Source organism: Mus caroli, unplaced genomic scaffold (genome assembly GCF_978045245.1).
Source record: "Mus caroli unplaced genomic scaffold, Mus_caroli_1 scaffold_4, whole genome shotgun sequence".
Classification (NCBI taxonomy): Eukaryota; Metazoa; Chordata; class Mammalia; order Rodentia; family Muridae; genus Mus; species Mus caroli.
In genome coordinates this window covers 121,393,608-121,409,769 of record NW_028227259.1, presented here as the reverse complement: position 1 = coordinate 121,409,769, position 16,162 = coordinate 121,393,608, and the positions used below count along the sequence as shown (strand labels likewise).

Genomic DNA, 16,162 nt, shown 5'->3' with positions numbered 1-16,162 from the left:
GTGTGCGTGTATGAGTGTATGTGTGCATGTGTGTATATGTGTGTGTGCATGTGTATATATGTATGTGTGTCTATGTGTGTGTGTATGTTGATATGTGGGTATGTGTATGTGTGTGTATATGTATGTATGCATGCCTGTGTCTATGGATGTGTGCATGCCCCAGTACATGTGCCCTGGTGGGCTTGTGGGGGTCAGAGGACAACTTGCAGGAGTTGCTTCTCTCCCTGCACCATGTGGCCATGGAGGTCTAGCTCAGGCTGGCTACCTTGACTGGCTGAGCCATCTGGCTGGCCCTCGCCCATTGCTTTAGCTGAGTGAGAGACTAAGAAGCCATCTTTCCTTTGAAAACTGTTGTGTACCCTGCATCGAACGAGAGAAGCAGATGCTGGGGCCTTGGATCCCACAGGCCCCACGGGGGAGCAGCCTCAATCCCACTTTTACTCTCTTCTCCCTGCCCCTTTCTTGTTTGAGACTGGGTCTCATTGGTGGGCCAAGATGGCCCCACGTTCACAAGCATCAGTAGCCGGTCTCATGCTCATATATGCATGGGCAGCAGTAACTGGATTCAGTGGGTTAAAGAGAAGCTGGGAGGCTTGGGGTGGGGGTGGGGTGGTCCTGGAGAAGTGGGAGGGGAGAAGGGGCTAAATGTGACCGGAAGAATTCACAAGCATGCATGGAATCCTCACACTAAAAATATATATTAAAAATTGTGCTATGCCATTCCTAGGTGCCCACCTTACCCCATGATACCAACCCCGCCACAGCCCTGGTTTTACCAGATGCTATCCTGAGCATCTCTTAGGGAAGAGAGAGCACCGACCACGTCCTCATCCTCACTGGGGTTTCCCAGTGCCAAGGCTGGAAGCTTCTTCTCCCAGAGAAGCCGAAACCAGGCAGACCTACTTCTTCTTCTTCTTGCGACTCATTCAAGGGTCCGTTCCGAGTCTCCTGGAAGAGGATCTTCTTCATTTTCCTGTACTGCAGGTTGTCCAGCTCTCGGACAGCATCTTTTGTCCTCTGTATGAGGTCAATGAGGACCTTCGGTGGCCGCTCCCTCCGAATGAAGTCATGCTGAACAACAGGGGGGAGAAGGGACAGTAAGCAGCGCTATCTTTAGGTGCAATGTATGCATGGAAGCAGGCAGGGCAGGGAGAGCAGGTTCAGGGGCCTTAGAAGTAAAGGAGATCTTGAGGCTGGTGTCCCTCATGGAAGCCCCCCACTTACAAAGAGGTAACAATGTTTCTACCTTCTGTCCCTCTGCAGACTCTAGAGCAGTGGTTCCCAACCTTCCTAACACTGAGACCCTTTAAGACAGTTCCTCCTCCTATGGTGACCCCCAACCATAAGGTTATCTTGTTGTCCCTTTGTGACTGTAATTTTGTTACTGTTATGAACTGTAATGTAAATTCTGATACGAAGGATAGGCAATAAAGGGGCCAAAGGGGTCGGGACCCATGGGTTGAGAACTCTAGTGGCTCCACTGGACTTTTTTTTTCTTTTCTTTTTTTTTCTTTTTTTTCCTCCCTCCCTCCCTCCCTCCCTCCCTCCCTCCCTCCCTCCCTCCCTCCCTCCCTCCCTCCTCTCTCTCTCTCTCTCTCTCTCTCTCTCTCTCTCTCTCTCTCTCTTTCTTTTTTTCTGAGACAGGGTTTCTCTGTGTAACCCTAGCTGTCCTGGAACTCACTCTGTAGACCAGGCTGGCCTCCAACTCAGAAATTCGCCTGCCTCTGCCTTCCAAGTGCTGGGATTAAAGGCATGCGCCACCACGCCCGGCTCCACAGGAATTCTTGCTTTGTTTGTTTTTGTTTTGCTAAGTGAGGCAGTGTACACTTTTAATTCCATCACTTGGGAAACAGAGCAAGAGGATCTCGGTCTCCATGGATTTCAGGCCATCCTGGTCTACATAGTGAGTTACTGGCCAGCCAGGGCTACATCATGAGACCTTGTAATAAAAAGTCTCTTCTTAACTATAAATATTTATGACATACAACTTTGGCCCAGATGACGAAGTAATTACTACAGAGAGGGTAGTTACACACCATCATCCCTTACTCCCATGTGTGTAGTGAAGGTGCCAGAACCCACTGCCTTCAAAACTCACAAGCCCCTGCAGTCAGTCCTCAGCTCAGGCCTTAGGTCTTAATAGGCAGTATGTATGTCACATGAGTAAAACACTGGGCCTGTACCTCAGCCTCCCCAGTTCTTTTTTACATACTCACTTGTATGTGCCCGTTGAAGTCAGTCTGCCCCTTCTACCATGTGGGCCCCGGGTATTAAACTCAGGCCTTTAGGTTTGGTGGCAAGCCCTTTTACCTCCTGAGCCATCTTGTCAGCCCCAAGTCTCACTTCCACTCCTGAAAACACCTTTCTACTTTTTTTCTTCAGTATCTGATTTTTTTTTTAAATGTGTGTAAATTCTACATGTGTGCAATGTTGTGTGGAGCCCTTCTTTGTGTATCTGGCTTATCTCATGCGTACAAAGCCTTCCAGATCCATCCATGCTGTCTGTCAGATACCCAACAGTGCTTTCCTGTCAACACCTGATCACCTCCCCTGAGCCTGTAACCTTCTTGGAAGCTATCTGCACTGGCATTCTCTCTTACCTTCAAACCTTCCACCAGGCTGTCACTAGGACCCCACCCCTACCCCCAGTGGGTCCCCCGGCAATGGTCCATTGGCCCAGACCAAAGTCTTCCCCAAGAGTTGCTCCCTGCTCCCAGTGGCTGAGAAGGAATGAGAGGCCATGACTAGGTATGTGTTTCCTGTGAGCCAGCCACGGCCTAACTCCCCTTCCCCGCCTCCTTTAATTGAGACAGGGTCACATGTGGCCCAGGCTGGTCTTGAACTTACTATGTAGCCCTCCGATGGCCTGGCCTCTACAACCCAAGTGTTGGGCTTACAGATATGTGGCATGGTGCCTAGCTAGGAGCTCCTATTCCAGACTGAGCACTATTCTGTTGTGTGCATGTGTATCACAGTCTCCCTGTCTTTCATTCCACTGATGGACATGTGTGCTGCTTCCACATCTTGGTTGCTATGGGTGATGCTGTAGTCATTATGGGATGCAGACATTGTAAAGATAACAGATTCTTTTAGAAATGAACCCAAAGGATGGAATGCTGGATCCAATACAGTCCTGTTGTTTTAATTCTCATGGGAAGCTGCACACACATTTTTTACAATGCTTACACCATCACAAAGTATTCCTTTTGCTCTGGACTGATGCTGTCTCCTGAGATTTACTTCATCATAAATATATTAAAAATTGCTAGAACTTGGGGCTGGAGAGGTGTTAGTTGCTGGGAGCACTGGCTGCTGTTGTAGAAGACCTGGGTTTGGTTCCCAACACCTCACATGATGACTCACAGCTGCATGTAACTCCAGTTCCAGGGGATCTGATGCCCTCTTCTGGCCTCTGAGGGTACTGCATGTATAAAGCACGCACGCAGAGATACCCAGCCATACACGTAAAATAAAATAAAACCTTTTTAAAAACTCCAGCGAACCTTCAGTAACAGCAGACGGATTTGCCCCTTCTGAAGCAGAGCTGGGATGAAGCCCATGCCTGCCCCATTCAACTTCCTCTTACAGACTTTTGGAAAACAGACTTGTGCACATTTTGTTTTCTCACTCACTGGTCATACAGTTTAGACTGGAAATACAGCTGCTGAGTCTCCTGGAGGCCAGGGTTCCTGCGAGGCTGCCTCCCACTAAAGGGAAAAGCACCAAGGCTCTGTGAGGAGGGGCAAGCAACACCTTGATCCTCTCCTGCCCTCCGGACTCTGGGTTGTGCATGATACCTCTGTCCTCAACCTTCCAGACTTCACACTAGGTGACGACGTGGCCCTCACCTGCATATATCTTCTGAAACCTGGAAGTACTCTTAAATGTATCTCTCTGTCTATGGGTTAGGTCTGTTGCACCTGGTCCTTCCTGCTTCCCCTCCGATCAGGGCACAGCACATTCGGGAGGATGCTGGCCCGGGTCCTGCAGCTGCCATGCTAGGTTCTGCTCATATTCTATGGCTGCACATCACACCATGGTTGTTCTCTACACTTCTGCAGTCTAAAGGTCCAGACCCCCGTAAGAGAATAATTTGTAGACCAGGGGTGGCTCATGCTTGCAATTCCAGTACTTGGGAGGTGGAGGCAGGAAGATCTCTGAATTTAAGGCTAGCCTGGTCTACAGAGTGAGTTCCTGGCCAGGCAAGGCTACATAGCAAGACCTTGTCTCAAACAATAACAAAGCACGAACTTCATTGTTCTTTAGAATGTTTAAAGATTCAAATATATAGAAAAGCACTTGAAGGGAAATAAATAGGTGTTTCCAAATAATTTAAGTGCAATCTGTAAAAATGAAGATGTGCTTGATTTAACAGAATTGGAAGAAAGTAAAATGGTTGCTTAATTTTAGTTATTTCTTTTTGTCACTGACAGAGTTATCTGTTCCTATGCCTCCTCCATTTAAAATTAAAGAAAGCCATGGATTTGAAAGAAATTGGGGGCTTGGGGTGGGGTTGGGGGCAGGGCTGGGTTCATGGGAAGGTCAGAAGGACAGGGAAGGGGGCATGATGTAATTATATTTTAATTTTAAAATTAAAAATACAAATAACCCACATATAAATGTGATGTGGTAAATAAATAAACAAACTGAGTTAAAGAGAGGTCTGGCAAGACGGCTCAGTGAATAGAGGGGCTTGCCACCGAGATTGATAATGAGCAGATTCTGACCGCTGGGACTCCCAGAAGTAGAACTGAGCACAAGTAACACGTGTGCTGGGGAATCACGTGTGCATGCTATGTGCACACACACGTGCGTGAGTACTCTCTCAAATAAAAATATAAATGTAATAAAACACTTCAAAAGTAAGAGAAAAATATCACGAAAGCCTTAAGAAAGCAGAGTGTCCTTTACCAGAAAACTACGTTTTTCTCTCTGAAAAATAGGATAATTAATTGACGCCCCAGCCCCAGTTTCCCAGCTGCCTTTGTTCTTTTTATTTTGCTGATGTTTATGATACAACATTGTGTTTAAAAAAAAAACACTTCAGTAAGTTTTACTTTAGTTCTGTACTTAAATTATTCAATGCAAAAGTGGCATTTTAACCTCAGGGAGAGAATGTGAAGAAAGGAAGAGTTTCTGAAAGATACCCAGGAATAAGGAGAGAGGCAGCTGGAGAAAAACAGGGAATCCTAGTGTGCTCCTTTCCAAAATTCACACAAGGTTCTCTTCAGCACAGAGAATGCCGACGGATTCTAGCAGTGTTTCTGGTTCCATGTGAACTTCAGGATACATACATACGTGTGTGTGTGTGTGTCCTGTCTCTAAGGAGTCTGTTTGTGTGGTTTGGTGGGGATTCCCCTGTTTTGGTAGGATGGTCATTTTCACAATAGTAATTCTACCAATCCATGAACATAGCATGTCTCTCCATTCTCTAGTGTCTTTCCGAGTCATTCTTCAGAGACTTGAAGTTTCCTTCCTTCCTTCCTTCCTTCCTTCCTTCCTTCCTTCCTTCCTTCCTTCCTTCCTTTTATGAGTATGGGAATGAGCCATAGACAGTTGTGGGTGCTGGGGATTGAACCCTGGGTCCTGTAGAAGAGCAGCCAGTGCTCTTAACTGCTGAGCCATCTCTAGCCTTAAGATCTGAAGTTTTCATTGTAGAGGTCTTTCACAATCTTGGTTAGGTTTATTCAAAAAATATTTTTTGATGTTATGATAAATGGAAGTGTACCCATGATCTCTTTGTTTGTTGTTGGTAGATACAATGGCCTGGTGATTTCTAACATTAATTTAGTGACTAACAAACGTTCCAGCACCAGGCACAAGACACCTTTTTTGGAACAATTGGTCAGGGTAGTCTAAGTAATGACCAAAACAATGCAGATTATATATGCAGCCCTGGGTGGACTCCTACTGTTGAAGAACTTCATACTTAGGACACAGGAATCATATGATTTAAGCTGGATCTGACCGGCAAGCCTCCTTCCTGTGGTCTAACTTCGACAGTTCCAGACATGACTACCTAAGCTGCCAAGGGAGGGAAGCCATTAAACAGTCCTATCCAGCTGCAGCAGCTAGGAATCATGACAGTTACCAACAGTCCTACCCAACTACTACTCCACCTATGACCCATGACAGTTACCAGCTTGGCAAGCCATCACACCTTTACGCTGTGGTAAGTGGCACTCATATGCTGGTGGCAACCACCAACACCTTGCCAACCAGCATAATTCCAGACTCCATTCTGAACTTATCCTTAGCAACACAGGTAAGTGTAGCTAACACCTCTCACCAACGCTTCTTCTCACAGTCAATGAGGTCATCATAGAAAACTACAACTGGATGCAATGCAAGGATCAATAGGTATGGGCAGCCAAGCCCCGACACACATATCTACATCACTGCTCCTGCATCTAAGACTCATGGAACTCCACGGGAGAGGGGGCAGATAGGCTGTACGAGCCAGGACCCCAGGAAGCCTGCTGTGAAACACTCTGCCCCGGAAACCTGCACAAACAAGACCAGGCCGGTGGCACTGTCAGTGGATGCTAACATGGAAGAAGGAAGATTTCTGTGAGGTCGCAGCTCTGGACAAAGGATTACAGGTGACAGATGATTGCTGGGAGACAGAGAGCCAGCCTCTTCCAGGGGTAAGGCCAGTGTTGCTGTCCAATGCATAGTGACCATCCTGAAATTACACACCACCAACAAAAATGGGCTCAGCAGGTGCACACACAGACACACAACACAGACAGACAGACAGACACACACACAGAAATACACATATGTATGTGTGAGAATTCAGGATTCTTTAAAAAATACAGAAATATTATAAGAATGTGTTATTGTTTTAATCTCAGGTGTGAGATATGGGGCTGCTTCGCAGGAGGTGACTATAATTTGCCTCGTGCTCTATCAGGGGCGTGGTTTCACCAGCTGCAAATAGGTTCTGCGATTGTGTGATGTTTGGAAGTCTGGGGAATTTTTAGAGGTAGATAAATGCTAGGGCCCTGAGAGGTAGGGTCAGTGCTTGTTGGTCGTTCAGGGGGGTTGGCTGTGGCTTGTTAATAGTTGTGCTCAAAGAAGAAACTACAAGAAAGAAATTAGATTCAGGGGGTCTCTCTCCCTCCCCCTCTATCCTTTCTCTTCTATCTAAGGATAGGGTGTGAAACAGGAGGGACATAAACAGTGGGGAAAAGAAGAACCCACAAAGCAGCAAAGGCCAGCTACACATATATGTATATATGTATATGTATATATATATGTGCATATATATATGTATATATATTTGTGTGTGTGTATGAACACACTTTCCCAGCATACACCGATTCCTGGGTTCAGTCCTCACTGTGTAGCTGTTTCCTCCTAGATTAAAGCCTTCCAAGCCTGTTAAGGTGTGGGGTGTCTGTGGGAAGGCAGAACAGCATGTTCTAAGCAGAGATAAAACACTTCATCCTACAAGGAAGGAAACAACTCAGAGCTTTCAGGAAGTCCCGAAACCGGACTCACTAGATTCACTAGACTTTCCCTCCTAGCATGTATAACATGTTGTTAAGGACTGCTGAGGGGCACGTTCAGAGCAGCTGAGATACCTGCCTGCAGGCTGTGCAGTGGGCTCCAGGTGTCCAGCTTTGTGATCTGTCACCTGTCCTGGGGCGGGCTTTGGTGATGCAGCCTCTGGGTCATTTCTACTCCTGTAACTCCTCACCCATATTCCCGTAAGCATGTGCAGTGAGACTCAGGGTTCACCAAGTTGGACTTGGGTCTGTCCTCAGATCCTATCTTCAAAAGTAGCCAGCTGCTTGTATCTTCACAGGAGTAGCGTCACATATGATTTCATGTGTCAACGTGTGTGTGTGTGATATGTACACGCACATGTGTGTAGGTGCACACACCTGTGAGCACACCTGTGGAGGTTTGGTGGAGGATGTTGGCCATCTTGCTCCAACATTCCCTGTCTGACCCCTTTGAGATGGGGTCTCTCACTGAACATGGAGATAAGGCTTGTGGCCAGCAAGCCTCCATGTCCTCCCTGTCTCTGAGGTTACAGGTTCACGTAGTCCAGCCCGCTTGCCGTGCAAATGCTGGGATCCAAACTCAGGTCCTCACACTCAGGATGAGTGCTCTGACCACTGGGCCATCACACAGCCAAGTCTAAACCGTGTCTTTATTTTATATGTATGAACAGTTACAATTGGTTTTGTGGGGGAGGGGATGTTTTGCCTGCATGTATGTATGTCTGTGTACCACATGTGTGTGCAGTGCCTGCAGAGGCCAGAAGTGGGTACTGATTCCCTGGAACTGGAGTTACAGTTGTGAGCTGTTGTGTGGGTCCTCTGCAAGAGCGGTCAGTGCTCTGCAAAGGAATACAGTCCTTCTGAGTCTTATAAACAAACCAACAGACAAAACTGCCCGTAAAAGGGCATTCACTCTGAGAATGAAATGAATACCAGGACTGAATGAACATCCGCACACAGAAGAGGACAGCCAGCCAGCAGTATCTCCACCGGGAAGGGTTCCCATCCACCACTAGAATGCTGGCGTACCACAGGGTCATCACTAACATCAACACACAGCGAAGAGCAAAGAGAGAGTGGCTCAGTACTGTGGGGCTCAAGTCAGACTTGTGTGTATTCATTAAAAGACAGACAGAAAGCAACGTAGAAAAAAACTCTACAGAATCGAAGGCTTCTATTGCTGGTGCAATAGGTTCTTGTGTAGCCAAGGCTGGCCTTGAACCACCAATGCCCTTACCTCCAGAGTCGGGCATGATGCTGGTATACTCCTGTAACACCAGCACTAGGAGAGTGGAGGCAGGGGGATCATTCATTCAAGAGCAGCCTGGGCATATGGTGAGACCACAGCAAGCCACCATACTCTTGCATACAGTGACACAACACTTCATTAGCTCATTTGTGTGACCTGAGTGCCTGTTTTTACATCATCGCCCTATGTCTTCTCTGCTTGGATTTGACGCCAACCTAACTGAGATTTGCAGAGTTGGCATTGGCACCCTTGGCTAACCATTCTGGAAGCTCACTCATGTTCAGTGAGAGAAACCCTGGGGTGGATGGCAAGTGGAGCAGGAGGGGAAACTGACTGTTCTGAGGCGGGACAAAAGGGCGGGGAAGAGAAACCTACCCACAGGTGGGATGGGGGAGAAGGACATTCATGGGTCCTGACAACCTTCCAGTTTTTATGCCTACTTCTATCTTTGCATGAGCCAGCGTGTCACAGTGCTCAGCCATGGAGCAACTGCCTGCCCTGGTGGCCAGACCTCACAGCCCCATCTCAGATGGAAAATGGAAAAATTACCCGCAACAGCTCCACTGCGGCTGGTCTTTCCTGAGGTATTTTGTTCAAGCAGTAATCAACGAATCTCCTGAAGGAGTCTGTCCTGTGGGAGCAAACACAGTGAGGAGAGAGCAGTGAGCGACTGTGGGACCTGTGGCAGACAAAGGCGGGGTGCGAGGGAAAGGCTTTGCAACTTGGGACGTTTTGTATGTGTGTGTATAGATACATGTTTGTGTATGCATATGTGTGTGTGTGCATGTGTGTGTATGCTGTGCATGTGTGTGTGCATGTGCGTGTGCATGTGTACATATGAGTTTATGTGTGGTGTAGAGGCCAGAGGTCAATATCAAGTGTCCTCACAGTCACCCTCCACCTTTTTGGTTTGCTTGAAGACAGGGTTTCTCTGTATAACAGCCCTGGCTGTCCTGGACTCGATTTGTAGACCAGGCTGGCCTTGAACTCACAGAGATCCACCTGCTTCTGCCTCCTGAGGGCTGGAATGAAAGGCGTGTGCCACCGCGCCTGACAACCTTATTTTTTTGAGGCAGGGTCTCTCAGTTTGGCTAGACTGGCCGGCCAGTGGGCTCTAGAGATCCTCCTTCTCTCCCCACACTGGGATTACGGGGTCCAGCTTTTGCGTTGGTTCTGGGGACTAAACTTCTGTCCCTGGACATGCTCAGCATGCTGCCAACTGGACCATCTCTGTGGCCAGGACTTCCTTTTCCCCTCACAGATAAGAGCTTTCCTAATGTCCAGTCTGCCATCTTCATTTACACTTCCTTGACTCTGGCGATACCTACGACCCCTAAAAGGGCGTGAACATAAAACACCCAGGGCAGAGAGGCTGGAGATATGTTTTCTGACTAAAACTGCTTCCTCTCTAGGGAAATTCATTTCTGTTCACTCTTGTTAGACAGCTCACTCTCTGTGACTGTGACTCTTTTTTTTTTTTTGACTTTTGAGACAGGATTTCTCTGTGTAGCTCTGGCTGTCCTGGAACTCACTCTGTAGACCAGGCTGGCCTTGAACTCAGAAATCTGCCTGCCTCTGCCTCCCAAGTGCTGGGATTAATCTCTGTCACTTTTAATCACCCAAATCATTACAAACATGCCCTGTTTTTTTGGCCAAGAACAACATGTCTTTTGGATAGATAGTATATGGTCTGTCCTAGCTCATTCTGAAAGACACAGAGACAAACTATGACATCAGCCAGGGCACCACATAGTTGCTGGGAACCAGAAATGAAGGCAGGCATGCATGGGGCCTCCCACTGCTTGGGAGGGAGGCAGAGGCGGGTAGGTCTCTGCTAGCAGCCTGGTCTGCAGAGTGAGTTCTAGGACACCTTGAGCTACCTAGTAAGACCCTGTTTAAAATAACAAACAGGCAAACAATGCTGCCCCAAAGCCCACCAGCAAACCACCCCTACCACCACCCAAAACCTAGAGGTGAGATAGTTAGGAACTGAGGGATGAGGTATGGGAGGGAAGTAACAGGGTGCATGCTTCCAGCATGTCCCCAGTGAAGCTTTAAAGTGTGTATGTGTGTGCAAGTGCGCCCGCACGTGTCTGTGTGTGTGTGCACATGCGTGCGTGTGTGTACACAAAGGTACAAATGTGGGGCCCCTATTCTTAGTATTGTCATGATGGAAGAAAGCAATGGCGTTTTAGGGCAAACCGTTAATATGTGGCTGAATGAGAAAGTCAGACCCCCCTCAGTGAGTTTCTTGGCCATGTCTTACCATTCCCTGGACTGTAGCGTGGGGGAGTCATTCTGAGCGATGTGGTAGAGGGCACTCATGGCGTTCATGTTGAAGAGGGGGGGCTTCCGCTCCGCTGGAAGAGGAGGGAAACATGGTAAACCTTTCTTGAAACAACTCGGGTTCGTCCACGACACACCATCTGCTCACTGTACTCGTAGGGTCAGCTCAGAGGAGCCACGGGCTGGCTGGTGGTCATTCACTGTCTACTGGAAGGCTCCCAGTGGAACCTATCTCAAAGTAACGGGAGAAAATTTCCTTATTTTTTTCATAGGTTCTGCAAAGAATGGTGTTGGGCTGTTTTCCAGTGACAAGGTGTGAATATCTGTGTGTGCGTTTTAATTAAAAAAATACATATTCATTAAATAAAACCAGAATGCAAAGAAAAATAGAACAAAAATATATGATTATGGAATGGAGTGGCTGGAGAGTTGGCTCGGCGGTTAAGAGCACTGGCTGCTCTTGCAGAGGACCAGGGCTCAGTTTTCAGCACCCACATGATGGCTCCCAACCATCCATTAACCATTACCTCCAGCTCCAGGGGACATGATACCCTTTTCCGTGCATGGCATGTACTCAGTGTAGTAAAAACAATACGTGGAAAACCACTTACACACACAAAGTAAATAAATCTCTTAAGAATAAAATAAGGGTTGGGAGTGGTGGTGAATGTCGTTAATTCTAACATTGTGGAGGCAAAGGCAGGGGGAATCTTGTGAGTTCATGTCCAGTCTGGTCTGCAGAGTGAGCTTGAGGATAGCCAGGACTACACAGAGAAACCCTGTTCTGAAGATGAAGAAAGAAAGAGAGAAAGAAAGAAAGAAAGAAAGAAAGAAAGAAAGAAAGAAAGAAAGAAAGAAAGAGAGAGAGAGAAAGAAAGAGAGAGAGAGAAGATATATTATTGTGGAGTGGGATAGATATTTTTGTCTATTCATTCATTCATTCATTCATTCATTCATTCATTCATCCATTCATTTGTTCCTTTGTTTGAGACAGGGTCTTACTGAGCCAGGAGGCAGGTGTAGCCCTGTTTTAAATCGTGAGTTCCAGCCAGGGACACACAGTGAGGCATCGTCTCCAAAACAAACAGACAATTAGAACTTTAAAAAAGAAACCGATCATCTGGAGTGATAGCTTAGGCCTTTGGAACGCATTTACTCCATCATGGTCCCACAATGCACTTGGACTCCAGTCCCCTGGGAGTGTGTGTGGAAGCCTGTCTGTAGCGGATGCTCCTTTAGGGTCCTGCAAGGATCCTTTCCCTCCCTCCTCTGCCCTGCCTCCTGCCCTGCTGTCTCTCCCCTTCTTCTCTCCAGGGTTTCAGACACAGTCCTAGCTGGTTGGCCTCCCTGGTGGCTGAGATCACACATATGTATCAATCACCAAGCTACTACTAGACGTTTACATACATCAAATAGAAACTGGTTGAAACTGCTCAAAACTGGTAGATGGTGTGTGCGCTGTTCCTAGCGAGAGCCATGTGGACAGAGATTTCGAGCATAGAGGAGAGACAGCTGCAGTTTGAGGCTGTTTTTCAAAAAAGTAGAGTCAAGGCATTTCTAGAATGTGACCTGGCAACCTCAAGTTGTTAAAGGCACAAGGAACTAGGAACTTCTGTGGGCACCAGTGGCTTTGCACTCCTCCTAGCACTGAGTTCAGACCCCCTGGGCAGAGCCTGCTGCCGTCCATGAGCCTGCCCTGTTCTGAGAACACAGGGCTCTTTCCTGTCTCTCCAGCGCAGTCCATTTCACATGGATGTTTTCAGTCTAGACTCTAACTTTATCAGGTTAATTCTTTTTAAATATGTTTTCATTAAGAACCCGTTTTAGAGATGGAGTCTTGCGGTGCTGTTCAGGTGGGACCTCCTGCCCTCTCATGAGCAGCTGAGGACGTGTGTCTCCCTGTCTCAGCTCTGCTTCACTCTAACAATACTCTGGGCTCCTTCCCTGTTGAGGCTTGACTATGAAATGCCCCCACAGGCCCATGGCTGCCTCAACACTGGGTCCCTCAGCTCAGCCGGTGGTGTCATTCTAGAAGGCTGTGGAACCTCTCCTGGAGGTGAACCTTGCTAGAGGAAGTGAGTCACAAGGAGCAAGGGCACTGACAAACTTCATTGTATTTCCAGCGCCGAGGACTCAAGCTTGGGAGGTTGTCTCCACAAAACTTGCTAACTAAGTGAAAAAAGGAACACCTAATGCAAAGAGCTTTGTGTGTGCGTTGCTGAGATGGCTCAGTGTCCTAGGTGGCTGCTGCCAAACCTGAGGACCTGGGTTTGATATCTGGGTCCAGATGGTGGAAGAAGAGAAATCACTCTGGCAAAGCCGCTTTCTAACCTCCACTTACATGCCATGGCACTCCAGATAGACTAGAAAGACAGGCAGGCATAGAGAGGCATCAGAAGTTCAAGGTCAACCGACTACATTACACAGTGATTTCAAGGCCAGCCTGGGTTATATGAGACCCTGTCTCATAAGAGAAAAACAAACCCAAACTTCAGCAGTAGACCCCAGCAACTTGGCCTTGAAGCCTACATGGGAGCCCAGGATGAGCAAGCCTGGGGACAAGCCATGACAGCTGCCCTCAGATGCGGTGGGAACCACCACAGTAGAAAAGCCAGAGCCTGGAGCCATCCTTCAAACACTGGATATGAAAGGTCCGGTCTATGTTTAAGTCCTTTGCCATACACACCCCGGGAGCCAGCTGAGCCTGGTGCTGATGGCCTATAATCCCAGCACTGTGTAGGCTAAAGTAAGAAGACCTCAGGGTCTAGAACAGCCTGGGCTGCACAGCGAGACCCTGTCTCTAACCAACCAGCCAGCCAACCAAGCAAAACCAGCATCATAGCCATGGTGACACGGCTTGTCACTGAGACAGAACACCACAGAGCAAAGGCCAGAGTCCGCCAGCAGCCCACTTCTTTGTCGTGAGGTTTTTCCCACAGGAGTTTTCTGTTCCAGTGGGGAAGGTACAAGCCGTGCAGACATGTACAGCAGGTCCTGCAGAGTTTATACCATTTATCATGTGGCCCTTTCTAGGAGCTCATCACTGCATCTGTGGAGCACAGGAGGTGGCATGGTTCTGCCAGGGCAAAGCCAGGGCTGGTGCTACCCTGTGACCAAGGATCTAGGAGTCCTTATTTTGGCAAGTGTGGGTCACTGAGTGTGTATGTTTACAGATGCATAGGTGTGCTTTCATGTGTGTTTACATGTACATAACATACATGTGTTTTCATGTGTGGTGTGTGTGTAAGTAAATGTGTATATGCATGTCTGCATGTGGGTGCACATGTGTGTGCATGTAGATGGAGGCCAGAGACTGGCATCAGTGCCTTCCTTGACCGTGCTCTAAGGAGTCTCTCACTTGAACCAGAGCTTGCTGATCCAGCTAGTCTTGCCAGCCAGCTTGCTTCAGAGGTCACCTGCTGCCTCCTCTTGAACTCTGTCACTGTGACTGGGCTGCCAGGCCCTGCCCCTCGATGGGAAAGTGCTGGAGAGCTGGCCCTGATGGTATGGGCTTAAGAGAACAGGTCCTGCCCCTATCCAGGTACCACAGTCAGGAGTGCTGGCCCTGCCCCTTGCCTGAGCGAAGCAGGAGAGCTGGCCCTGATGGCCTGGGTGCAGGAGAGCTGCTGGGCTGACCAACTCGGTATGCACCCAGGCACAGATCCAGGTCTCTGAGTTACCCCACCCCAACATCTACCCCATCTATGAACTGCTGTAGTGTACAAAAGGACCAGTCCTGTAGAACTAAAGATGCAGGCTCTCCGTGACACAGGGCCACAACAGGATCAGAGGCCTCAGACCACCAATGACTCATTGCAACGAACATCTGCAAATGAAGATGCTTGGAGATAAGGGTGTGCGCGTGTGCGTGTGCGCGTGTGTGCATGTGCGCGTGTGCGTGTGTGTGTGTGTGTGTGTGGACTGCAAGGGCAGGGGGCAGATACAGAGGGATTGGAGAGGAATGGGATTTGGGTACATGATGTGAAACTCACAAAGAATCAAAAAAAAGTTAAAAACAAAACAAAACAAAACAAAGCAAAGCAAGTGGGCAGCCACATTTACATCGGTGCTGGGGATATGAACCTGATCTTAATTAAGGCAGGAAGGATTTTATCTATTGAACTGTCTCCCCAGTCTGGATCCCATGTTTTCTTAACCAAAAGGATCAAAGGACAGGAAAGCCAATCTTGCTACATGACATTTTAAAAGTTCCTGCTTAAGGGAAAGACAATGGTTACATCTTTGTGGACTCGCCATCTGGGCCAGCTGAGATCAGGATCTAGCGGGGTCAGCTTAGTGGGTTGTGGCTAACAGTTCTCCCTGGCTGTGCTAAATTAGAACCAGTGGGCTGTACTCTACTTGAGAGAGAGATGACCCAAGGGCACCCCAACTCTTGGATAAGTACTTTTGCCTTTGAAGGGGCAAAAACTTCTTATGAAGAAGATCTGGTGGGCAGTCCTAACTGCAGGTGACACTAACTGCTTCTAGCTATGGAGTTCCTGTCCTGTGTCAGGTACTCACTGTCTCAGGCATGGCCTGGACGCTGCTCACACCTACCAGAGACTGGCAACTAGGGAGGAAACTGAGGTACAGTGAGGCTCGGGACTGAAATGGGTAACAAAGTAGTGGTCTCCTCTGACCCCGCGAGCTTCCCAACTGCTGGGATCTGTGCACGCCACCATGTTTGGGGTGTGTGTGTGTGAGAGACTGTGAGTGTGTCTGTATATGTGTATGTCTGTGTGTGTCTGTGTGTTTATGTCTGTATGTATCTGTGTGAGTGTGTATGTGTGCGTATGTCTATGTGTATCTGTGTGAGTGTGTGTCCGTGTGTATCTATGTGTGTCTGTGAGTGTGTGTGTCTGTGAGTATATATGTGTGTGTATGTCTGTATGTATCTGTGTGAATGTGTATGTATGTCTATGTGCATCTGTGTGTGTATCTGTGTGAGTGTATCTGTGGGTGTATATGTGTGTATATGTCTGTATGTATCTGTGTGAATGTGTATGTGTGTGTATGTCTATGTCTGTGTATGTATGTGTGTGTGTGTATCTGTGTGTATGTGTCCCTATGTGGGTGCTGGGAATCTGTTAAGGTCCTCTGGAGAGTAGCAAGT

General features: G+C 47.9%; 1 protein-coding gene across 5 annotated transcripts in view; it reads right to left on the bottom strand.

Annotated features, from left to right (window-relative positions):
- The window catches only part of Taok3 (TAO kinase 3), a 154,454-nt gene that overhangs the window by 46,769 nt on the left and 91,523 nt on the right, over positions 1 to 16,162 (bottom strand). For all 5 annotated transcript variants that reach the window (XM_029477637.2, XM_029477639.2, XM_021163499.2 and 2 more), the window contains 3 exons: positions 11,030 to 11,123; positions 9,313 to 9,394; positions 904 to 1,071 (listed from right to left, as the gene is read on the bottom strand). In XM_029477637.2, the coding sequence (XP_029333497.1) occupies positions 904 to 1,071; positions 9,313 to 9,394; positions 11,030 to 11,123 (344 nt within the window). The remainder of the gene's footprint in view (positions 1 to 903; positions 1,072 to 9,312; positions 9,395 to 11,029; positions 11,124 to 16,162) is intronic.